This window comes from Oncorhynchus nerka, linkage group LG21 (assembly GCF_034236695.1).
Source record: "Oncorhynchus nerka isolate Pitt River linkage group LG21, Oner_Uvic_2.0, whole genome shotgun sequence".
In the NCBI taxonomy this organism is placed as follows: domain Eukaryota; kingdom Metazoa; phylum Chordata; class Actinopteri; order Salmoniformes; family Salmonidae; genus Oncorhynchus; species Oncorhynchus nerka.
This window is the reverse complement of record NC_088416.1, coordinates 17,712,425-17,739,019: the sequence shown is the minus strand read 5'-3', so window position 1 is coordinate 17,739,019 and position 26,595 is coordinate 17,712,425. Positions and strand designations below refer to the sequence as shown.

General features: G+C 43.0%; 1 protein-coding gene across 1 annotated transcript; it reads left to right on the top strand.

Moving 5' to 3' along the window:
* The first annotated feature begins 1,186 nt into the window (after positions 1 to 1,186).
* LOC115103988 (pre-mRNA-splicing factor SYF1-like) lies at positions 1,187 to 26,353 on the top strand. The gene is made up of 19 exons (XM_029625091.2): positions 1,187 to 1,323; positions 1,627 to 1,775; positions 3,696 to 3,819; positions 4,035 to 4,232; positions 6,249 to 6,383; positions 6,482 to 6,646; positions 6,981 to 7,125; positions 9,999 to 10,150; positions 10,647 to 10,766; positions 10,881 to 11,012; positions 11,440 to 11,571; positions 12,306 to 12,419; positions 12,721 to 12,883; positions 13,353 to 13,543; positions 21,638 to 21,760; positions 22,264 to 22,429; positions 22,673 to 22,799; positions 23,094 to 23,206; positions 24,754 to 26,353. Exons 1-19 carry the CDS (start codon positions 1,288 to 1,290, stop codon positions 24,819 to 24,821), a joined length of 2,553 nt encoding a protein of 850 aa, XP_029480951.1. The 5' UTR covers positions 1,187 to 1,287; the 3' UTR covers positions 24,822 to 26,353.
* The last annotated feature ends 242 nt before the right edge of the window (positions 26,354 to 26,595 follow it).

The following is a 26,595-nucleotide window of genomic DNA, read 5'->3' as shown; positions in this document are numbered from 1 at the left end:
GGCCCAGTTGCTTTGGGAGTTCAGTCCCGGATGCTGTGAGCATTGTGACGAGCTAAGACACGATGGTATGCATTCCTCTTGTCCAGGTGGGTGAGGGCAGTGTGCAGTGCAATGGTGATTGCGTCGTCCATGGATCTGTCGGGGGATAGGCGAATTGGAGAGGGTCGAGTGTGTCGGGGAGAGAGGAGGTGATGCAGTCATTCAGTTCAGTTACTTTCCCTTTCTTGGGCACTGGGAGGATAGTGGATGTCTTGAAGCAATTGGGGATAACGGCCTGGGCTAGATAGAGATTGAAAATGTCTGAAAACACAACAGCTGCAGATGCTCTGAGGGCGCGCCTTTCCTGAACCAGCATACTCCCAGAGAGACACACTGAGATCAGCCTCCTTTAGCCCTGGCTCTGAATAGACCATACAGGATCCCCCAGCTCAAGTAAATAAATTAACTTGAAATGTTTATTGCTTTTGTGGGATAACATCACATGCACATTTAGGAAAACAAATTCAGAGGTATTCATATGTGGGTTAGACAGGCAAGTTACTACGCAACAGGGAAGATCAAGTAAATATATGTTTATAATGTTTTCATGTTTTCTTATTTCATTTTCATTATATATTTTGATGAACAGTTGTCTATTGATTATGGATGCATGTTGATTTATTCACTTGGCTTCTTATACATTCCCACCATCAGACGCTTGTATTTTGAAAGCATGATTAAAGCATGATTAAATCAGTTTATTCTATGCTTGCTATACTCAACATCTGAACTCTGAAAGAATAGTTTTATTGTTGTCTGTATTGTTTTTTAATGACAATAACTGACAATATCTTCTCTCTGAAGGTAACATTGAGGTTGCTCATGTGCTTCACTCCACAACTGGTAAGCCTATGCATGATGTTGGTTACAGTCTACTTGTTTGAAAAGTGTGGACATACAGTACGTCACTATTGTGGTCAACAAGTACCCTACGCGGCTGGCGAGGGCGTTTGTGTTTGTCGACGTTGTGATAACCTTTCAAATTTAGTTTTGGCCATGCACGAGCATATCAGATTTTCCACTGTCGCCACCTGCTGGGCTGGAGTGCTAACATATGCTGTTTTCTTCGTGACTAATGATTGGATAGTCTGTTGAGTGAACGTAGTACTACCCAATACTATTTCCACACGGGGCGGGGTTTATTCTACATTCTGAACACGTTGGGGGAGTCAGGAAGTTTAGTAACAATACCTACATCTTTGGGAACTTTTGACACTACGGGCGTTTATTTTGGTATTAAAATAAAAAATGGCGTCTCTAAATGGGAAACCGGACGTAATATTTGTAAGTTATTTCATGAATATTGATATTTCCTTGTGGAATTCTCTCAGCATGCTGTAATATTTATGCGGCCTCCTCGACCTCGGCTGTGTCGATTTGAATGTCCCGGCAAACTTCCTTGAGATACTGTACAGTCTACTGTGTGTGAATTTACAGCATATTGTTGCCCTTTCTATTTTTCGAGCAACGTTGCACTAGTTTTGAGAACAGTGTCGCGTTTTTCGAATGAGAGAAAAGTGTCCAACTTCCGAAGGAGAGAAGGCTTCCTGTTGACCATTTTGCTGGGTTGGTGATTGTATTTTTCAGGAGGAAGATGACCTGCCTTACGAGGAGGAGATCATCAGGAATCCGTACTCGGTCAAGTGCTGGATGCGCTACATCGAGTTCAAACAAAACGGCACAATGTCCATCCTCAACATGATATATGAACGAGCTCTGAAAGAGCTACCTGGCAGGTAGAGGCAACGTTTCTCCCAATCCTGGTCCTGGGCAAAGGGGTGCCATGCATAGTTTTGTTTTTGCCTCAAAATACACCCCCCTTGGCCCCCAGGGCCAGAATAAGAATACAATGCTAAAGGTTCATGGAAAATACTGTAGTGTCCCAGACTAATGTTTGTAGTCTGTCTCTAACTAGAGACAGGAACATTTCCACAGACAGTTAATGTTGCACATATATACAGTTGAAGTCGGAAGTTTACATACACCTTAGCCAAATACATTTAAACTCAGTTTTTCACAATTCCTGACATTTAATCCTAGTAAAAATGAATTGTCTTACGTCAGTTAGGAGCACCACTTTATTTTAAGAATGTGAAATGTCAGAATAATAGTAGAGAATGATTGATTTATTTCAGCTTCTTTCATCACATTCCCAGTGGGTCAGAAGTTTACGTACACTCAATTAGTATTTGGTAGCATTGCCTTTAAATTGTTTAACTTGGGTCAAACATTTCGGGTAGCCTTCCACAAGCTTCCCACAATAAGTTGGGTGAATTTTGGTCCATTCCTCCTGACAGAGCTGGTGTTACTGAGTCAGGTTTGTAGGCCTCCTTGCTCGCACATGCTTTTTCAGTTCTGCTCACAAATTTTCTATAGGATTGAGGTCAGGGCTTTGTGATGGCCACTCCAATACCTTGACTTTGTTGTCCTTAAGCCATTTTGCCACAACTTTGGAAGTATGCTTGGGGTCATTGTCCATTTGGAAGACCCATTTGTGACCAACCTTTAACTTGAGATGTTGCTTCACTATATCCACATAATTTTCCTCCCTCATTGATGTCATCTATTTTGTGATGTGAACCAGTCCCGTCTGCAGCAAAGCAACGCCACAACATGATGCTACGACCCTGGTGCAGTTGCAAACCGTAGTCTTTTTTTATTGCGGTTTTGGAGTTGTGGCTTCTTCCTTGCTGAGCAGCCTTTCAGGTTACGTCGATATAGGACTCGTTTTACTGTGGATATGGATACTTTTGTACCTGATTCCTACAGCATTTTTACAAGGTCCCTTGCTGCTGTTATGTGATTGATTTGCACTTTTCGCATCAAAGTACGTTAATCTCTAGGAGACAGAACGTGTCTCCTTCCTGAGCGATATGACGGCTGCTTGGTTCCAGGGTGTTTATACTTGTGCACTATTGTTTGTACAGATGAACGTGGTACTTTCAGGCATTTGGAAATTGCTCCCAAGGATGAACCTGACTTGTGGAGGTCTACAATTATTTTTCTGAGGTCTTGGCTGATTTTTTTATATTTTCCCATGATGTCAAGCAAAGAGGCACTGATTTGAAGGTAGGCCTTGAAATACATCCACAGGTACACCTCCAATTGACTCAAATGATGTTAATTAGCCTATCAGAAGCTTCTAAAGCCATGACATAAAGCTGTTTAAAGGCACAGTCAACTTAGTGTATGTAAACTTCTGACCCACTGGAATTGTGATACAGTGAATTATAAGTGAAATAATCTGTAAACAATTGTTGGAAAAATTACTTGTCATGCACAAAGTAGATGTCCTAACCGACTTGCCAAACCTATAGTTTGTTAACAAGAAATTTGTGAAGTGGTTGAAAAACAAGTTTTAATGACTCCAACCTAAGGTCAAGCAGGTTCAAATTAAGTTTATTCAACAGTCTGACTTGTGATGGGACTGGTCACAGAAATGAGACTACATGTTAGAGACGCTTTCCTGTGGTTACCTTATCTCCACTTCCTACCACCAAAAGAAGCAACAGCATGGACAATCGGCCCAAAATCTAGGCTTATTTGAAAATCGTAGAATGGTTATTGAATACCATACCAGTGTCTGGGTTATGGTTTTAGGCATTGCTAAATGTCATGACTGTGTGTTCACGGATTGTTCATATGTGACCTTGCAGTTACAAGTTATGGTACAACTACCTGAGAGAGAGACGGAAACAGGTCAAAGGGAAGTGCATCATGGAGCCAGCCTACGAGGAGATCAACAACTGCCATGAAAGAGCACTGGTTTTCATGCACAAGGTAGGCATTTGCTTATGTCCCGCTGTCCGTCCATCCCCTGTTAAGAGAAAATACTCGCACAAACTTTGAGGAATATCATTGTCCATTCATTGGCACAGACTATCACAGAGTACATTTATGTGTGAGAGTATTTTTTTTACTTGGAAGTAGATTTTGTCGTCTGAGATTGTAGGAATAGTATCCCACATAACTTGTTCTTCCTGTGGATGTCCTAGATGCCGAGGATATGGCTGGACTACTGCCAGTTCCTGGTGTCGCAGTGTAAGATCACCAGGAGCAGACGCACATTTGACCGAGCGCTCCGAGCCCTTCCCGTCACTCAGCACCCTCGCATCTGGCCCCTGTACCTCCGCTTTGCCCGGAACCTGCCCCTGCCTGAGACCGCCATCCGTGTCTACCGCAGGTACCTCAAGGTAAGAGGACATTTCTAGAAGATTTGCTCCTCTGTGATTGAACTACAACCAAAGCTGAACGCCACGGAAGCCTCGCCTTATGGAAGATAGTCTCAGGATTAAAAAATAAATAAAAACAAATCAGAATTCACATTAATACACACTATTTATTTTCAACAATGGTGATAAGATTTTGTCTTGGTTATGAGATTATAACAACACCAACCACACGTCACATCAGAAACCTACATTATATCACTTAACATAGAAGGTAGGCCTGGAATAGATGACAGTGTGCATTTGCCCTTAGGCGTATGTAGACCTGATCTCCCACCTCCAGCTGTAGAGTGACTGCATTACCCCGTTATCTGCTGTATCAGTATTAGACTTGTGATCAGATGTAATAGGCATACACTCTTCATTCTTGTACAGGGATGTGTGGGAGTCTTCAGATCCTCCAGCATGAAAGAAGAAGCTGAAGTAGTAGACCCCTCTTACAGGGGCTGTTAACTCCTATGTGGGGGTGGTAGGCATTGCCAATGTTAGGGATGACCTTGCTGTAGGTCAGGTTAGTTCCTGGCTGAAGGGCCCTATTTCTCCATTCTCTCTCAGGACATTGGAGAAGAGCACCTTTGACTCCTAGTTTTTCCATCGTGGTTTGCAGTTTTTCCACTGTGGTTTGCGGTTTCTCCTCCATGACTCCGAATTCTGTAATCAGAGTCAACATGTAGCATGAGTTCTGTAGTTCTGCAGCGCATTCCACCTCATGTTCAGTCATTGGGGTGTCGTCCTGTGCCACAGACAGGCTGCAGCTCAGAGACACCATCAGAAATGCAGTAGTTTTCATCCTTCACCTGGGTTCTGATACCTCTCTGAGTAACCTGTATTGGTCGGCATAACCTTTTTTTGATTCCAGATTTCTCTCAGCTTCTTTTCAAGCAGCCAGGTTTGACGTGATCCAGTTCACTGGAAGTTAGTCCTTGTTGGTTTTATAGTTAACTATTCAACCTTATAGTCCATAAGTCAGACCCCCAAATTTGATCTGTCGGTACCATCTGGGGCTGTGATTTTTTTGTTGTTTACTTGTCTGTGATTTTGTACCTAGAGTGTGCTTTTCTGGCTTGGACAAAGCTTACTTACTGGCCCTGTTCCTAGAGTTTCCTAACGTGTGATAACATTGCATCAATGTCATGTTGTGTGTGTAATCTCCAAATCATATATCATTAGAAATCTGAAACATTTTCAGAATATTTGGGTCAAGAGATCTCTGACCTCTAGCGTTCATATTGGAATTACCTGTATGCATTACCCTGATAACCCTAGATATTTATTTAGCTCTTGTAAATATTTGAAGGAATGGACAGGATATATTTTCTCTCTGCTTAATATGTTTTCTAGTCTTCCACACAAGCAGCAGTGTGGTATTCCATAATTATATATACATTTTTCTCCCCAATTTCGTGGTATCCAATTGGTTGTAGTTACAGTCTTGTCTCATCACTGCAACTCCCGTACAGACTCGGGAGAGGCGAAGGTCGAGAGCCATGCGTCCTCCGAAACACAACCCAACCAAGTCGCACTGCTTCTTGACACAATGCCCATCCAACTCGGAAGCCAGCCTCACCAAGGTGTCGGAGGAAACACCGTACACCTGGCGACCTGGTCAGCGTGCACTGCGCCCGGCCCGCCACAGGAGTCGCTAGTGCGCGATGAGACAAGGATATCTCTGCTGGCCAAACCCTCCCTAAACCGGATGACGCTGGGCCAATTGTGCGCTGCCCCATGGGCCTCCCGGTCGCGGCTGGCTGCGACAGAGCCTGGACTCGAACCCAGAATCTCTAGTGGCATAGCTAGCACTGCGATGCAGTACCTTAGACCACTGCGCCACCTGGGAGGCCCGTATTCCAGAATTATTAGATACATGGTTGATAAAGAAAGCTACATTTATATATTGGTTGTCAAGTGCCAAAAGTCTATATTTCATAAAATGTTATTTCTGCAACAGCCCCCTGGTTTTGACTCTCTCTTTCTCTGCAGTTGTCCCCAGAGAATGCGGAGGAGTACATAGATTACCTGCGTTCCTGTGGCAAGCTGGATGAAGCAGCAGTACGTCTGGCAGCCGTTGTCAACGATGAGAGCTTTGTGTCCAAGGAGGGAAAGTCTAACTACCAGGTAAGACCACGTCTGGCTCATCCTCCTTATCCCCATGTTGTTGTGTGGTTGATATCTAACGTTATCCCCATGTTGTTTGTTTGGTTAATATCTAACAGCTATGGCACGAGCTGTGTGACCTGATCTCTCAGAACCCAGACAAGGTGAACTCTCTGAATGTTGGGGCCATCATCCGTGGAGGCCTCACTCGCTTCACAGACCAGCTGGGCAAACTCTGGTGCTCCCTGGCTGACTACTACATCCGCAGTGGACATTTTGAAAAGGTACTGGTCTGGATAGATGCATCCCAAACGGCACCCTATTCCCTTTGTATTGCACTATTTGTGACCAGAGCCCTATAGACGATCATCTTCATAGTCCACTTTTGACTTTGTCGTCATGCATCAGGGTCATTAGAAATTATGTAGGATTATAGGGTAACTCACCACCATAACATTGTCATAATATATATTTGACACATTTTGATTAGCTGTTATGCATGTTATGAAGCTTTACAACATTGTTATGTAGTGCAAGTAAAGTGTTAATAAATATATTCAGTTTTTGGGATGCACACACACAGACTAATTTGAATGTTTGTGTGTTGTGGCCCACCAGGCTCGTGATGTGTATGAGGAGGCCATCTTGACGGTGGTGACGGTAAGAGATTTCACCCAGGTGTTCGACAGCTATGCCCAGTTTGAGGAGAGCATGATCGCTGCCAAGATGGAGACTACCTCAGAGTTGGGGAAAGATGAAGAAGGTGGGTGCATCTCAATAGTCTAAAGTGTCTTACTCTCCTTGTCTCCTGCTCAGATCTCAAATAACTCTATTAACCTGTCTAGGACTAGCGGAACCACCCCGCAACAGCCAGGGCGCCAAATTCAAAACAACAAAAATCTCATGATTAAAATTCCTCAAGCATACAAGTATTTTACACCATTTTAAAGATAAAATTCTCGTTAATCCAGCCACAGTGTCTGATTTCAAAAAGGATTTACAGCGAAAGCACCACAAACGATTATGTTAAGCCACAGAAAAACACAGTCATTTTTTCCAGCCAAAGAGAGGAGTCACAAAAAGCAGAAATAGAGATAAAATTAATCACTAACCTTTGATGTTCTTCATCAGATGACACTCATAGGACTTCATGTTACACAATACATGTATGTTTTGTTTGATAATGTCCATATTTATCAAAAAAAATCTGAGTTTACATTGGCGCGTTACATTCAGTAGTTCTAAAACATGCGGTGATATTGCAGAGAGCCACATCAGAAATACTCATAATAAACATTGATAAAGATATGACTATTATACATGGAACTTTAGATAAACTTCTCCTTAATGCAACCGTTGTGTCAGATTTCAAAATAACTTTACGGAGAAAGCAAACCATGCAATAATCTGAGTACAGCCTTTAGACAACAAAGCAGCCAAAAAGATACCCGCCATATTGGGTAGTCAACATTACTCAGAAATAGCATTTTAAATATTCACTTACCTTTGATCTTCATCAGAATGCACTCCCAGGAATCCCAGTTCCACCATAAATGTTTTGATTTGTTCGATAATGTCCATCAGTTAGGTCCAAATATCTTCTTTTGTTAGGGCATTTGATAAACAAATCCAAAAGCGCTTTCAGGTCGCGCCGAACGCCGGACAAAAAGTTCCGTTACATTCCGTAGAAACATGCCAACCTAAGTATGGAATCAATCTTTAGGATATTTTTAACATAAAACTTCATTAACCTCTTGCCTCTACTTGGGACGCTTGCGTCCCAACTAGAGCTCTGGAAATGCAAATGCGCTACGCTAAATGCTAATAGTATTAGTTAAAACTCAAAAGTTCATTAAAATACACATGCAGGGTATCAAATTAAAGCTACACTTGTTGTGAATCCAGGCAACAAGTCAGATTTTTAAAATGCTTTTCGGCGACAGCATGAGAAGCTATTATCTGATAGCATGCACCAATACACTACAACAGAAAAGCACAGCAGGGGACGTAAACAAAATAATTAGCATTTCGGCGTTACACAAACCGCACAATAAAATAGAAAACAGTCATTACCTTTCACCATCTTCTTTGTTGGCACTCCTAGATGTCCCATAAACACTATTGGGTCTTTATTTCGATTAAATCGGGCCATATAAAGCCAAGATATCGTTATATGTAGACTGTGTGATAAACGAAAAAAACAGCGATTTCACAACGTAACGTCATTTTTTAAAATTCAAAAAGTAGACTATAAACTTTCACAAAACACTTCGAAATACGTTTGTAATGCTACTTTAGGTATTAGTAAACGTTAATAAGCGATAAAAATCATCCGTAGGCGATGTAAATATCATTAGCTGTCGTCTTGGAAAAAATTTCAGGAGAGAGCTCTTCCGGAATGATCTGGGCGGAGACCGGAGGTAAGTCGTGCCCCTCTTTCGGTTCAACCAAGAATCAAAGATGATTCAATTCACAAGACTCTAGACAACATGGGGATGCTGTGGGAGTTGAATGCTCGGTCTTATCTAATTCGGCTCACTGTTAACAATTGCTGGAAGTGGCGCAAGGATATTTATTTCCATTTTCTGTGATCAGGTTTTCCTGCGCTTTCCGATGTAACGCACGTTATGTAATAGCCACAGTCGTGATTTAACCAGTTTTAAAAACGTCCGAGGGTTTCCTATCCACACATTCTAACCATATGAACGTACTATATTCCTGGCATGAGTAGCAGGGCGCTGAAATGTTGCGCGATTTTTAACAAAATGTTCAAAAAAGTAGAGGGTAGGAGCAACAGGTTAATGTTCCAACTGGACAATTCCTTTGTCTGTACAAATGAAGTGGAACGTAGCTACCTTTCACGTGAGCGCGCCAGACCGAGGCATTCTGCCAGACCACTCACTCAAAGAGCCCTTATGAGCCCCTCCTTTAAAGTAGAATCCTCAAAACAGGTTCTAAATACTGTTGACATCTAGTGGAAGCCTTGGGAAGTGAAACATAACTAATATCACCCTGTATCTTCTATGGGGGGTGAGTTGAAAAACTACAAACCTCAGATTTCCCATTTTCTGGTTGGATTTTTCTCAGGTTTTTGCCTGCCATATGAGTTCTGTTATACTCACAGACATCATTCAAACCGTTTTAGAAACTTCAGAGTGTTTTCTATCCAATACTAATAATAATATGCATATATTAGCATCTGGGACAGAGTAGGAGGCAGTTCACTCTGGGTACGCTATTTATCCAAAAGTGAAAATGCTGCCCCCTATCCCAAAAGGTTAAGGGAAATCGATTCCTCACCTAGGTATCCATGTTACTGTTTTCCCAATCCTGGCTGCGACTTTGAGTAAAAAAAATGTTATTCGTCACGTACACAGTTTACAGAAATGCTTGTGCGCTAGTTCCTTCAACATAAATGTAACTGAAGAGAGTAGTCTTTGGAAGCCAGCCATTTTAGAGTATTGAGATACACCCAGTGTGTCTGGATTGTAGTATCACAATTTCTCGCAAAAATAGATTTGATCTCAACGAGAATAATGTGTGTAAATAAATATTACAAGGGGGGGGAAATCACAGCCGCAAGTGAATGCTTTGCCTTTGTCGTCATGCTCAACTCGTGTTCCCTTTCCCTCTCAGAGGACATAGACCTGGAACTGCGTCTGGCCCGCTTTGAGCAGCTGATCGCCCGCAGGCCCCTCCTGCTGAACAGTGTGCTGCTGAGACAGAATCCCCACAACGTCCACGAGTGGCATAAGAGGGTCAAACTGTACGAGGGGAAACCACGACAGGTAGCTGAAACCAGAAGTGGACACGTAGTAGAAGTGCTGATCCAGGATCAGTTTTGCCTGAATATGATTATATGAACAGATGGGACCAGATCCTAGATCAGCACTCCTACTCTGAGACCCTTTGTGGATACAGGCCCTGAGCTCTTAGCCCTAGTCTTTTTGGCACTGTCTCTAATACCCATTTTATTCTACTGAACTGCGGTGTACTGCCCTGGCCTGGTTCCGTGTCCACTGTTGTAGCTGGAACCGTGATGTGAAATGAAAATATCCGAGCCAGCACAGTACTGTTCAGGTTGGAATTATGTGAAAAGGGTTTGAGAAAAATCCGAGCTAGTTTACATCTGTGTTATTGGTAGAGAGTAGCAATTAATACATGTTTACGGATTTCACATTTAACATGGCTTCTTAGTCTTTCTAGCTGGCAATAGGTACCTTGCATGCTCTTCCTCACATACATGTACAGTGTATAGAATGTTGTCTTAACCCCTTTTTTCAGATCATCAACACCTACACAGAGGCAGTTCAGACAGTGGACCCTATGAAGGCTACTGGGAAACCCAGCTCTCTCTGGGTCTCCTTCGCCAAGTTCTACGAGGAGAACGAGCAGCTAGACGACGTGAGTCTCAAACTAAGGTTTCCCCATTTAGGAGATTTACTCCTTCAACCCAAGAGGAAGTTAAGTTTTATTTATTGTTTTAAATGTTCTTTTTCCACTTTTCCCCACCATCAGGCGCGGACCATCTTTGAGAAAGCCACCAAGGTGAACTATAAGCAGGTTGACGACCTGGCTGGCGTGTGGTGTGAATACGGAGAGATGGAGCTACGCCATGAGAACTACGAACAGGCGCTACGTATACTGAGGGTGAGACGGAGATACAGGCACAAGAAATACTGACCCACTATCTGTCACACACTCCAAAGACGCGTACATTTTGTTTTTACTTTTCTGTCATCCTGAATTATTTCTTATGCGTTTAAACTGCTACACATTGCTGTGTGGGCGGCTGACCTGTACTTGCTTTTTTAATGTATCTATTTAATAACTTCAAGAAATGAATACCCTCATCTAATCTCAAATTCTATGATGCAGACCGCTCTTCTCATAGTTTCTTATTCTTTCTATAGATGTACATTTTTTATTATTTTACCCTTATTTTACCAGGTAAGTTGACTGAGAACACATTCTCATTTACAGCAACGACCTGGGGAATAGTTACAGGGGAATGAATAAATACTGGATGCATGTCTGTGCAAATATCCCTCGACTTTCTCTCTTTCCAAATATGTAGAAAGCAACTGCCATCCCGTCCAAGAAGGCAGAGTACTTTGACGTGTCAGAGCCCGTGCAGAACAGAGTGTACAAGTCTCTGAAGGTCTGGTCCATGCTGGCTGACCTGGAGGAGAGTTTGGGAACATTCCAGGTACTTTCTTCATGTTTCCCTCTACGGTGTCTGTCTTCGTTGTATTTCAATTGCACTGATTTAGAAAGGAAAAGAAGGTTGCTTTGATGCAACACATCTAAGGCTGCATTTACACAGGCAGCCCAAATCTGATCTTTTGCCCCATTAATGACAAAATAATCTGCTCTTATTGGTCAAAAGATCAGAATTGAGCTGCCTGTGTATACGCAATAGTCAACTAACGTTTTGGCCGCAAGAAGCTTTCATTTAAAAAAAAAAATGTAACATTTATTTAACTAGGCAGGTCAGTTAAGAACAAATTCTTATTTACAATGACGGCCTACCCTGGCCAAACCCGGACTACGCTGGGCCAATTGTGCGCCGCCCTATGGGACTCCCAATCATGGCCAGATGTGATACAGCCTGGATCCGAACCAGGGACTATAGCGACGCCTCTTGCACTGAGATGCAGTGCGCCACTCGGATGCAGTGCGCCACATTTAGACCGCTGCGCCACTCGGGAGCCCAAAAATCCTTCATTAGTGTTTCTGGATTGGATTGATTAACATTGTTTAGGTTTATACGTTTTATGTATTCCATGAGCTCTTCTCTCAGATGAAATCTTGTTAGAATAGGAGAAACTGAAAATTGCATCTTGTGCATAGTGATGACCCAGTTTTAGGGAACAAACATGTAACGACCATACGATGTAACTAACAACCCTACCTTTTGTCTTGGTCGTTTCTCCCCGTCAGTCCACCAAGGCGGTGTACGACCGCATCATTGACCTGCGCATAGCCACGCCCCAGATAATCATCAACTACGCCATGTTCCTGGAGGAGCACAACTACTTTGAGGAGAGCTTCAAGGTGACACCAACCACCTGCCCTGCTGCACACATCTCACTAGCCTGGTCCCAGTTCTGTTGTGCTGTCTTGACAACTCTTATGGTCATTGTCATGATGCCTGAACTGGGACCAGTCTAACATTTCACAGCCTAGAATATAAACGCTAACTCATACTGCATTCATACTGTTACTTTACAACTGGGTCATGTCTAGGGCCGAGTTCCCTACTGAACACGACCCTGACAAGGCCTTCACCCTTAACTACAGCATTTTGATCAGTTGTAAATTCCTGTTGCTGATCGTCTTCATGCGCTCTCTGCAGGCGTACGAGCGTGGCATCGCCCTCTTCAGGTGGCCCAACGTCTATGACATCTGGAACACCTACCTCACCAAGTTCATCGACCGCTACGGGGGCAAGAAGCTGGAGAGGGCCCGGGACCTGTTTGAGCAGGCGTTGGATGGCTGTCCAGCCAAGTTCGCCAAGAGTAAGAGACATTGTTGTCTACGTGACTTCTTTATGTCTAATGCATGTTTGTGACGTCTGTCTAGACTCTAAGCTGACATGCTGTACAATGAAAAAATAATTTCCTTATACAATAAAGTCATCATCACAGTTGCTTTTTAGATACTGAGAAGCACCAAGGAAAATACAATCCTTTTCACACTACGAAGCCAAGCTGTACTGAGCTGGCCTGGTTAAGCATCCACCACAGTTGCAGGAACCGTGCTGGGATTGACAGATGTTAAAACACCATGACCGAGCCAGCTCAGTACGGTTCAGGTTGGCATAATAGTATGAAAAGGGTGTTCAAGTATCTTTCAGCCTTAGTCAGTTTTTATAATCAGTTTGTTGCTGGGTTCTATTTGTAATAACGGCCTTATTTATGTGGTACTATCCCCCTAGCTACAGGAATGACGAGTGATATATGAACTATTTTCTGTTGTGATTGACAGCCATCTACCTGCTGTACGCCAAACTGGAGGAGGAGTTTGGGTTGGCGCGTCACGCCATGGCGGTGTACGAGAGAGCTACGCAGGCGGTGGACAACACGGAGAGGCATCACATGTTCAACATATACATCAAGAGGGCTGCAGAGATCTACGGTGTCACCTACACCAGAGCGATCTACCAGAAAGCCATCGAGGTAAGAGTGTTATGGCTCATTTTGTTATGCACACACACACAGGTGCATCTCAATAGTCTAAATCAGTGTCCCGCGAGGGGCGTCCAATCCGGCCTGTGGATGGTTTGAGTAAAAAAATAAATATATATATCAGTTCAAGTCGGAAGTTTACATAGGTTGGAGTCATTTAATACTTGTTTTTCAACCACTCCATTTCTTGTTAATAAACTATAGTTTTGGCAAGTCGGTTAGGACATATACTTTGTGCATAACACAAGTAATTTTTCCAACAATTGTTTAGACAGATTATTTAACTTATAATTCACTGTATCACAATTCCAGTGGGTCAGATGTTTACATACACTAAGTTGACTGTGCCTTTAAACAGCTTGGAAAATTCCGTCATGCTTCTGATAGGCTAATTGACATCATTCGAGTCAATTGGAGGTGTACCTGTGGATGTATTTCAAGGCCTAACTTCAAACCCAGTGCCTCTTTGCTTGACATCATGGGAAAATCAAAAGAAATCTTCCAAGACCTCAGAAAATTGTAGACCTCCACAGGTCTGGTTCATCCTTGGGAGCAATTTCCAAACACCTGACGGTACCACGCTCATCTGTACAAACAATAGTACGCAAGTATAAACACCATGGGACCATGGTATCATACCGCTGAGGAAGGAGACGCGTTCTATCTCCTACTTTGGTGAGAAAAGTGCAAATCAATCCCAGAACAACAGCAAAGGACCTTGTGGAAATGCTGGAGGAAACAGGTACAAAAGTATCCACAGTAAAACGAGTCCTATATCGACATAACCTCAAAGGCCGCTCAGCAAGGAAGAAGCCACTGCTCCAAAACCACCATAAAAAAGCCAGACTACGGATTGCAACTGCAGATGGGGACAAAAATTTTACTTTTTGGAGAAATGTCCTCTGGTCTGAGGAAACAAAAATAGAATTGTTTGGCTATAATGACCATCGTTATGTTTGGAGGAAAAAGGGGAGGCTTGCAAGCCGAAGAACACCATCCCATCCGTGAAGCACGGGGGTGGCAGCATCATGTTGTGGGGGTGCTTTGCTGCAGGAGGGACTGGTGCACTTCACAAAATAGATGGCATCATGAGGATGGAAAATTATGTGGATATATTGAAACAACATCTCAAGACATCAGTCAGGCAGGAAGTTAAAGTTTGGTCGCAAATGGGTCTTCCAAGTGATGGACAATGACCCCAAGCATACTTCCAAAGTTGTGGCAAAATGCCTTAAGGACAACAAAGTCAAGGTATTGGAGTGGCCATCACAAAGCCCTGACCCCAATCAAATCAAATCAAATTTATTTATATAGCCCTTCGTACATCAGCTGATATCTCAAAGTGCTGTACAGAAACCCAGCCTAAAACCCCAAACAGCAAGCAATGCAGGTGTAGAAGCACGGTGGCTAGGAAAAACTCCCTAGAAAGGCCAAAACCTAGGAAGAAACCTAGAGGAACCAGGCTATGTGGGGTGGCCAGTCCTTTTCTGGCTGTGCCGGGTGGAGATTATAACAGAACATGGCCAAGATGTTCAAATGTTCATAAATGACCAGCATGGTTGAATAATAATAAGGCAGAACAGTTGAAACTGGAGCAGCAGCACGGTCAGGTGGACTGGGGACAGCAAGGAGTCATCATGTCAGGTAGTCCTGAGGCATGGTCCTAGGGCTCAGGTCCTCCGAGAGAGAGAGAGAAAGAAATAGAGAATTAGAGAGGGCATACTTAAATTCACACAGGACACCAGATAAGACAGGAGAAGTACTCCAGATAAAACAGACTGACCCTAGCCCCCCGACACAAAATACTGCAGCATAAATACTGGAGGCTGAGACAGGAGGGGTCAGGAGACACTGTGGCCCCATCCGATGATACCCCAGGACAGGGCCAAACAGGAAGGATATAACCCCACCCGCTTTGCCAAAGCACAGCCCCCACACCACTAGAGGGATATCTTCAACCACCAACTTACCATCCTGAGACAAGGCCGAGTACAGCCCACAAAGATCTCCGCCACGGCACAACCCAAGGGGGGTGCCAACCCAGACAGGAAGATCACGTCAGTGACTCAACCCACTCAAGTGATGCACCCCTCCTAGGGACGGCGTGAAAGAGCACTAGTAACCCAGTGACTCAGCCCCTGTAATAGTGTTAGAGGCAGAGAATCCTAGTGGAGAGAGGGGAACCGGCCAAGCAGAGACGGCAAGGGCGGTTTGTTGCTCCAGAGCCTTTCCGTTCACCTTCACACTCCTGGGCCAGACCTCACTCAATCATATGACCCACTGAAGAGATGAGTCTTCAATAAAGGCTTAAAGGTTAAGACCAAGTCTGCGTCTCTCACATGGGTAGGCAGACCATTCCATAAAAATTGAGCTCTATAGGAGAAAGCCCCTGCCTCCAGCTGTTTGCTTAGAAATTCTAGGGACAATTAGGAGGCCTGCGTCTTGTGACCGTAGCATCCGTGTAGGTATGTACGGTAGGACCAAATCAGAAAGATCGGTAGGAGCAAGCCCATGTAATGCTTTGTAGGTTAGCAGTAAAACCTTGAAATCAGCCCTTGCTTAACAGGAAGCCAGTGTAGGGAGGCTAGCACTGGAGTAATATGATACTTTAAAAAAATTATAGTCAGGATAACTGAAGTTATTTTGTGCTCTATCCGGGTAGCCGGAAAGTAGAGCATTGCAGTAGTCTAACCTAGATGTAACAAAAGCATGGATTAATATTTATGCATCATTTTTGGACAGAAAGTTTCTGATTTTTGCAATGTTTACGTAGATGGAAAAAGCTGTCCGTGAAACAGTCTTGATATGTTCGTCAAAAGAGAGATCAGGGTCCAGAGTAACGCCGAGGTCCTTCACAGTTTTATTTGAGACGACTGTACAACCATCAAGATTAATTGTCAGATTCAACAGAAGATCTCTTTGTTTCTTTGGACCTAGAACAAGCATCTCTGTTTTGTCCGAGTTTAAAAGTAGAACGTTTGCAGCCATCCACTTATGTCTTAAACACAGGCTTCTGGCGAGGGCAATTTTGGGGCTTCACCATGTTTCATTGAAATGTAAAGCTGTGTGTCATCCGCATAGCAGTGAAAGTTAACATTATGTTTTCGAATGACATCCCCAAGAGGTAAATATATAGTGAAAATGATAGTGGTCCTAAAACGGAACCTTGAGGAACACCGAAATGTACATTTGATTTGTCAGAGGACAAACCATTCACAGAGTCAAACTGATATCTTTCTGACAGATAAGATCTCAACCAGGCCGGCACTTGTCCGTGTAGACCAATTTGGGTTTCAAATCTCTCCAAAAGAATGTGATCGATGGTATCAAAAGCAGCACTAAGGTCTAGGAGCACGAAGACAGCTGCAGAACCTCGGTCTGATGCCATTAAAAGGTAATTCACCACCTTCACAAGTGCAGTCTCAGTGCTATGATGGGGTCTAAACACCAGACTGAAGCATTTCGTATACATTCTTTGTCTTCAGGAAGGCAGTGAGTTGCTGCGCAACAGCTCTTTCTAAAAATTTTGAGAGTAATGGAAGATTTGATATAGGCCGCTAGTTTTTTATATTTTCTGGGTCAAGGTTTGGCTTTTTCAAGAGGGGCTTTATTACTGCCACTTTTAGTGAGTTTGGTACACATCTGGTGGATAGAGAGCTGATTATTATGTTCAACATAGGAGGGCCATCACAGGAAGCAGCTCTTTCAGTAGTTTAGTTGAAATAGGGTCCAGTATGCAGCTTGAAGGTTTAGAGGCCATGATTATTTTCATAATATTCATCATTGTGTCAAGCGATATAGTACTAAAACACTTGAGTGTCTCTCTTGATCCTAGGTCCTGGCAGAGTTGTGCAGACTCAGGACAACTGAGCTTTGGAGGAATATGCAGATTTAAAGAGGAGTCCGTCATTTGCTTTCTAATGATCATGATCTTTTCCTCAAAGAAGTTCATGAATTTATTACTGCTGAAGTGAAAGCCATCCTCACTTGGGGAATGCTGCTTTTTAGTTAGCTTTGCGACAGTATCAAAAATACATTTAGGATTGTTCTTATTTTCCTCAATTAAGTTGGAAAAATAGGATGATTGAGCAGCAGTGAGGGCTCTTCGATACTGCACGGTCTTTCCAAGCTAGTCTGAAGACTTCCAGTTTGGTGTGGCGCCTTTTCCATTCCAATTTTATGGAAGCTTGCTTCAGAGCTCAGGTATTTTCTGTATACCAGGGAGCTAGTTTCTTATGAGAAATGTTTTTAGGGGTGCAACTGCATCTAGGGTATTGCGCAAGGTTAAATTTAGTTCCTCAGTTTGGTGGTTAACTGATTTTTGTCCTCTGACGTCCTTGGGTAGGCAGAGGGAGTCTGGAAGGTATCAAGGAATCTTGTGTTGTCTGAGAATTTATAGCACGACTTTTGATGCTTCTTGTTTGGGGTCTGAGCAGATTATTTGTTGCAAATGTAATAAAATGTTGGTCTGATAGTCCAGGATTATGAGGAAAAACATTAAGATCCACAACATTTATTCCATGGGACAAAACTAGGTCCAGAGTATGACTGTGACAGTGAGTGGGTCCAGAGACATGTTGGACAAAACCCACTGAGTCGATGATGGCTCCAAAAGCCCTTTGGAGTGGGTTTGTGGACTTTTCCATGTGAATATTAAAGTCACCAAAATTATTATATTATCTGCCATGACTACAAGGTCCGATTGGAATTCAGGGAACTCAATGAGGAACGCTGTATATGGCCCAGGGGGCCTGTAAACAGTAGCTATAAAAAGTGATTGAGTAGGCTCCATAGATTTCATGACTAGAAGCTCAAAAGACGAAAACGCCCTTTTTATGTGTAAATTGACATTTGCTACCGTTACATTTTTAATTACACCTCCGCCTTTGCGGGATGCATGGGGGATATGGTCACTAAGTGTAGCCTCATTTATCACAGTAAATTCATCAGGCTTAAGCCATGTTTCATTCAGGCCAATCACATCAGATTATGATCAGTGATTAGTTCATTGACTATAACTGCCTTTGAAGTAAGAGATCTAACATTAAGTAGCCCTATTTTGAGATGTGAGGTATCACGATCTCTTTCAATGATGGCATCAGTGGAGGAGGTCTTTATCCTAGTGAGTTTGCTAAGGTGCACAGACACTGTCTCAATGGGGATAGCTGAGCTGACTACACTGACTGTGCTAGTGGCAGACTCCACTAAGCTGGCAGGCTGGCTAACAGCCTGCTGCCTGTCCTGCACCCTATTTCATTGTGGAGCTAGAGGATTTAGAGCCCTGTCTATGTTGGTAGATAAGATGAGAGCACCTCTCCAGCTAGGATGGAGTCCGTCACTCCTCAGCAGGCCAGGTTTGGTCCTGTTTGTGGGTGAGTCCCAGAAAGAGGGCCAATTATCTATATCTATCTATATTTTGGGAGGGGCAGAAAACAGTTTTCAACCAGCGATTGAGTTGTGAGACTCTGCTGTAGAGCTCATCACTCCCCCTAACTGGGAGGGGGCCAGAGACAATTACTCGATGCCTACACATCTTTCTAGCTGATTTACACGCTGAAGCTATGTTGCGCTTGGTGACTTCTGACTGTTTCATCCTAACCTCATTGGTGCTGACGTGGATAACAATATCTCTATACTCTCTCCACTCGCCAGTTTTAGCTTTAGCCAGCACCATCTCCAGATTAGCATTACCGTCGGTAGCCCTGCCCCCTGGTAAACAGTGTATGATCGCTGGATGATTCGTTTTAAGTCTAATACTGCGGGTAATGGAGTCATACAATGACTAGGGTTTTCAATTCGTCAGAGCTAATGGTGGGAAGCTTCGGCGTCTCAGACCCCGTAACGGGAGATGGCTCGGCCTCTGACTCCAACTCGGGGAAAACCGGTTGAAAGTTTCTGTCGGCTGAATGAGCGACACCGGTTGAGCATTCCTACAGCATTTCCCTCCAGAAGCCGTGAGAAAGTTGTCCAGCTGCGGGGACCGTGCGAGGGGATTTATACTAACGTTACCATCTGTACTTACTGGTGGCACAGACGCTGTTTCATCCTTTCCTACACTGAAATTACCCTTGCCTAACGATTGCGTCTGAAGCTGGGCTTGCAGCACAGCTATCCTCGCCATAAGGCGATCGTTCTCCTGTATATTATGAGTACAGCGACTGCAATTAGAAGGCATCATGTTAATGTTACTACTTAGCTTCGGCTATTGGAGGTCCTGACGAACAATGTCCAGATAAAGCGTCCGAAGTGAAAAAGTTGAGTGAGGGAAAAACAAAAAATATAAACGGTAACTAAAAGGTAAAAACCGTAAAGTTGTCAGGTAGCAAAGTAAGGTTGTCAACAAAACGCACATCAACACGTAAACAAGTCTGCAAGTTGTGACCGGAAGTAACCCTAGAAGAGTGTGGCTTGGGATGAGTTGGACCGCAGAGTAAAGGAAAGCAGCCACAAGTGCTCAGCGTATGTGGGAATTCCTTCAAGACTGTTGGAAAAGCATTCCTCGTGAAGCGGTTTGAGAGAATGCCAAGAGTGTGCAAAGCTGTCATCAAGGCAAAGGGCACCTATTTGATGAATCTAAAATATATTTTGATTTGTTTAACACTTTTTTTCCCCTACATGATTCCGTATGTGTTATTTCATAGTTTTGATGTATTCACTATTATTCTACAATGTAGAAAATAGTACAAATAAAGAAAAACCCTTGAATAAGTAGGTGTGTCCAAACTTATAGATTCAAAAAAATTGTGGGGGGGGGGGACAAACTCAATATACTTTCAAATGATTAAAACCAAATAGAAATGTTGTAAAAATGATAAGAGACCTACAGTGCCTTGCGAAAGTATTCGGCCCCCTTGAACTTTGCGACCTTTTGCCACATTTCAGGCTTCAAACATAAAGATATAAAACTGTATTTTTTTGTGAAGAATCAACAACAAGTGGGACACAATCATGAAGTGGAACGACATTTATTGGATATTACAAACTTTTTTAACAAATCAAAAACTGAAAAATTGGGTGTGCAAAATTATTCAGTTTTGCACTTAAGTTAATACTTTGTAGCGCCACCTTTTGCTGCGATTACAGCTGTAAGTCGCTTGGGGTATGTCTCTATCAGTTTTGCATTTGTGAACAGCAGTTTTCAGTTCTTTCCACAGATTCTCGATTGGATTCAGGTCTGGACTTTGACTTGGCCATTCTAACACCTGGATATGTTTATTTTTGAACCATTCCATTGTAGATTTTGCTTTATGTTTTGGATCATTGTCTTGTTGGAAGACAAATCTCCGTCCCAGTCTCAGGTCTTTTGCAGACTCCATCAGGTTTTCTTCCAGAATGGTCCTGTATTTGGCTCCATCCATCTTCCCATCAATTTTAACCATCTTCCCTGTCCCTGCTGAAGAAAAGCAGGCCCAAACCATGATGCTGCCACCATGTTTGACAGTGGGGATGGTGTGTTCAGGATTGATGAGCTGTGTTGCTTTTACGCCAAACATAACGTTTTGTATTGTTGCCAAAAAGTTCAATTTTGGTTTCATCTGACCAGAGCACCTTCTTCCACATGTTTGGTGTGTCTCCCAGGTGGCTTGTGGCAAACTTTAAACAACACTTTTTATGGATATCTTTAAGAAATGGCTTTCTTCTTGCCACTCTTCCATAAAGGCCAGATTTGTGCAATATACGACTGATTGTTGTCTTATGGACAGAGTCTCCCACCTCAGCTGTAGATCTCTGCAGTTCATCCAGAGTGATCATGGGCCTCTTGGCTGCATCTCTGATCAGTCTTCTCCTTGTATGAGCTGAAAGTTTAGAGGGACGGCTAGGTCTTGGTAGATTTGCAGTGGTCTGATACTCCTTCCATTTCAATATTATCGCTTGCACAGTGCTCCTTGGGATGTTTAAAGCTTGGGAAATCTTTTTGTATGCAAATCCGGCTTTAAACTTCGTTGAAGAACGAATGCAGCCCCCATGGCAAAATGAGTTAGACACCCCTAAATTAATCATGTGATTTTTATTTATTGAGATGGTGTATATGGTTATGCAACTAATATATTCGAATATATAATATCATATGTTGTTTTCTTCCAGGTGCTTCCAGACGAACACTCCAGGGACATGTGCCTGCGCTTCGCTGACATGGAGAGCAAACTGGGCGAGATCGACCGGGGCAGAGCCATATACTCCTACTGCTCTCAGATCTGTGACCCAAGGGTGAGCTCTCACACTCTGACCCAGGGTCCTCTTCATTAGTGCACACTAGAGCTGGGCAATATGAACAAAAATCCATATTGCGATAAATTGCCTGAATTGATGTGATAACAATAAATAGAGTGATACGTTTATAACATTAATGTGCTACCACTACTACTAGTTTGATGGTTGTAGCCACAAATTGTGCCATTAACAATCACTCTGCAAACTTATTTAATTTCAAACTTCACATTTCTCTAGTGTACGCTACTTATCATAATTAATGATATAAGCAAAATGCCTGCGATAAGTTATCGGTATGGTCGGTGACGATAATTTGTGGTTTATCGTCCAAGCTGTAACGCACACAGTAGGAAAATGTTATTGAACAGAAAACTAGCTGTTCTTATTGGACAATCCACGTACTCCTTCCCTGTTTCAGTCCTTTCCTCAATTTGTGAAAACACAGGTTTGTGCACAGTAGCGATAAAAAGTTTTACTTCCTGTGTGTGTGTTTGCTTCAGATGACGGCCACGTTCTGGCAGACGTGGAAGGAGTTTGAGATCCGCCACGGGAACGAAGACACTATCCGGGAGATGCTGAGGATCAAGCGCAGCGTCCAGGCCACGTACAACACACAGGTCAACTTCATGTCCTCACAGATGATGAAGGCCACCACCAACGCCACCAGTAAGAATGCACACACACACGCATACAAACATATACGCACCCACACCTTCGGTCTCCAATGATGAATCAATTAATCTCGTGTCATCTTCCATGTTGATTTTTAACATGATTTTGAAGTGTCATGCTTACAGCTGTAAATGTTTTTCATGAAAAACACAGGCCAGATGGGGCTTGGTTAGTGTTAGGGCTAAATCAGGGTTAGGGTGTACCTCTGTATAACTCTGTTATTTTATGTCTGTGCAGTCTCAGACCTTGCCCCGGGCCAGCTGGGACTGGATGATATGAAGCTGTTGGAGCAGCAGGCCCAACAGCTGGCCGCCGAGGCTGAACAGGACAAACCTAAACTCAAAGAGAAGATCCTCTTCGTCAGGTCTGTCATCCATTCACCCACCCATTTAGCATCCTTTCCATTGTCCTCCGAAAACCCAACTGCAGACCAGGGCCCGTATCCACAAACCGTCTCAGAATATTAGCGCTGATCTAAGATTTTAAATCATAATGAATAAGATAATATGGACAGATCCTCGATCAGCACTCCTATTTTTAGATGCTGTGTGGATACGGGCCCAGTAAGTGGCCAGTCATTTAATATAAATACAACAATGCAGAAATGGTTCAATACTGGTCTTAACCACTCTGTGTCATTGTGAATCTGTTTGTTTAGGAGTGACACATCTCGCAGTGAGCTGGCTGAACTGGCCAAACAAGCCAACCCCGATGAGATTGATATTGATGATGAGGATGAGGATGGTGATGATGAAGACCAGGGCCCAGATGGTGAGTTACAACACCACCAGGTGGCGCTGTTCAGGAGGGAGCAATGCTACAGAACATTCACATAGAAATGGACTGTGTAGATTACAGAAAATTATTCTGTCATATAATATAGAAGCATGACAACTCTATACATTGCATTTCTATCTGCAATGTTTTGAATGTTTCACTTGATTTAATATGTTCTAGCTGTTTTCTTGACAACCCTAATAATAAAAAATATTAATAAATATATAAACACCCCTTCAAATTAGTGTATTCGGCTATTTCAGCCACACCTGTTGCTGACAGGTGTATAACATTGAGGATAGAGCCATGCAATCTCAAAAATGAGCAGTAGAATGGCCTTGATGAAAGCACAGTGACTTTCAACGTGGCACCGTCATAGGATGCCACCTTTCCAACAAGTCAGTTTGTCAAATTTCTGTCCTGCTAGAGCTGCCCCGGTCAACTAAGTGCTGTTATTGTGAAGTGAAATCATCTAGGAGCAATATGGTTCAGCCGCGAAGAGGTAGGACACACATCTGTCCTCGGTTGCAACACTCACTACTGAGTTCTAAACTGCCTCTGGAAGCAGAAGAACTGTTGTTGGGAGCGTCATGAAATGCGTTTCCGTGGCCAAGCAGGCGCACACAAGCCTAAGATCCCCATGCGCAATGCCAAGCATCAGCTGGAGTGGTGTAAAGCTCGCCAGTATTGAACTCTGGAGCAGTAGAAATGTGTTCTTTGGAGTGATGAATCACGCTTCACATTCTGGGTTTGGCGGATGCCAGGAGAACGCTACCTGCCTGAATGCCTAGTGCCAACTAAAGTTTGGTGGAGGAGGATTAATGGTCTGGTGCTGTTTTTCATGGTTTGGGCAAGGCCCCTTAGTTCCAATGAAGGGAAATCTTAACGCTCCAGCATGCAATGACATTCTAGACGATTCTGTGCTTCCAACTTTGTGGCAACAGTTTGGGGGAAGGCTCTTTCCTGTTTCAGCATGACAATGCCCCAGTCCACAAAGCGAGGTCCATACAGAAATGGTTTGTCGAGATCAGGGTGGAGTCCTGACCTCAACCCCATCAAACACCTTTGGGATGAATTGGAACCTAATCGCCCAACATCAGTGCCCGCAGCAATGTTCCAACATCTAGTGGAGCGCATTCCCAGAAGAGTGGAGGCTGTAATAGCAACAAAGGGGGGACCAACTCCACTAGACGTTGGAACATTGCTGCGGGTACGGATGTTGACCAATTAGGTTCCAATTCATCCCAAATGTTTTTGAATGTGGAATGACATTTTGGAATGAGATGTTTAACGAGCAGATGTGTGTCCACATACTTTGAGAGAGCGAGAGATGCCTTGCAGCACAGCGTGATGGCTGCAACAAGCATGTGACCTGTTTACTTTGAGAGTGGTGTCAATGTTCCAAATGGCACCCTATCCCCTATATAGTGCACTTTTTTAACTGGTCATAGGTAGTGCACTATATAGAGGATAGGGTGCCATTTGAGACACTACAATGTTGTTTATGTAAATGTGATTTGATTATGTTTGTCTCTCTCCAGAGGTGCAGCTGGAACAGAAAAGTGTCCCCACTGCTGTCTTTGGAGGGCTGAAAGAAGGAGAAGATTGAATACAGAATGTTGGGATGGTATCTGTCCCACAGACATGACATCACAGACGAGCTCCATGGTCTACGAATGGAGGCTTTTCAACCCCTGTAAAATGTATGATGAAAATAGATTGTATGGAATGTGAACTTCGTCGTTGATCTTTTCTACAGTGGCAAGAAAAAGTATGTGAACCCTTTGGAAATACCTGGGTTTCTGCATAAATTGGTCATGAAATTTGATCATCTAGGTCACAACAACATACAAACACAGTCTGCTTAAACTAATAACACACAAACAATTATACGTTTTCATGTCTATTGAACACACCATATAAACATTCACAGTGCAGGTGGGAAAAGTATGTGAACCCTTGGATATAATAACTGGATGACCCTCCTTTGGCAGCAATAACCTCAACCAAACGTTTTCTGTAGTTGCGGATCAGACCTGCACCACGATCAGGAGGAGTTTTGGACCATTCCTCTTTACAAAACTGTTTCAGTTCAGCAATATACTTGAACTGCTCTCTTGAGTTCATGCCACAGCATCTCAATCGGGTTGAGGTCAGGATTCTGACTGGGCCACTCCAGAAGGTGTATTTTCAGATGGGATGAGGTTTTGATGTTGGTGTGTTGTGCCTTTTTTCTTCACACATAATTGTTGTGTGTTCCTTCCAAACAACTCAACTGTAGTTTCATCTGTACACAAAATATTTTGCCAGTAGCGCTGTGGACCGTCCAGGTGCACTTTTGTAAACTAAAGATGTGCATGAATGTTTTTGGACAGCTGTGGCTGCTTCCGTGGTTCCTTCCATGAACACCATTCTTGTTTAGTGTTGACTCGTCAGAGATGTTAGCATGTTCCAGAGATTTCTGTAAAGTCTTTAGCTGACACTAGGATTCTTCTTAACCCCATTGAGCATTCTGCGCTGTGCTATTGCAGTCATCTTTGCAGGACAGCCACCCCTAAGGAGAGTAGCAACAGTGCTGAACTTTCACCATTTATAGACAATTAGTCTTACCGTGGACTGATGAACGTTAAGGCTTTTAGAGATATTTTTGTAACCCTTTCCAGCTTTATGAAAGTCAACCATTCTTAATCTTAGGTCTTCTGAGATCTTTTTTGTTCGAGGCATGGTTTACATGAGGCAATGCTTCTTGTGAATAGCAAACTTTGAGTGTTTTTTTATAGGGCAAGGCAGCTCTAACCAACATCTCCAATTTCGTCTCATTGATTGGGCTCCAGGTTAGCTGACTCCTGACTGCAATAGCTTTTTCAGAAGTCTAGGGGTTCATACTTTTCCCAACCTACACTGTGAATGTTTAAATTATGTATTCAATATAGACAAGAAAAATACAATAATTTGTGTGTTATTAGTTTAAGCACACTGTTTGTCTATTATTGTGACTTAGATGATCAGACCAAATTTGATGACCAATTTAGGCCGAAAGCCAAGTAATTCCAAAGGGTTCATACTTTTTCTTGCCACAGTATGTTGTCGACTGTAAGTGTTTTGCTAGATCAGTGAATAAAAATGAGATTTGTGAATAAAGTTTAAATGCTCCTTATTCTAAAAACAATGTAAATGCTCAATTTCCTTCTAAACATGAGGACCAAGGCACGTTTCATAAAGTTAAAATGTTTAAATTACGACGGCATGTTCAATAGAACAAAATCGTAAAAACGAATGACGTGTTTTGTCACAAGTTTTGTCAGGTAGTTTTTAAGATTTTTCTATTGAACATGCTCTGTATGTGGGCCTTGGTCCTCCTTGTTATTTATGTCAAATGAACC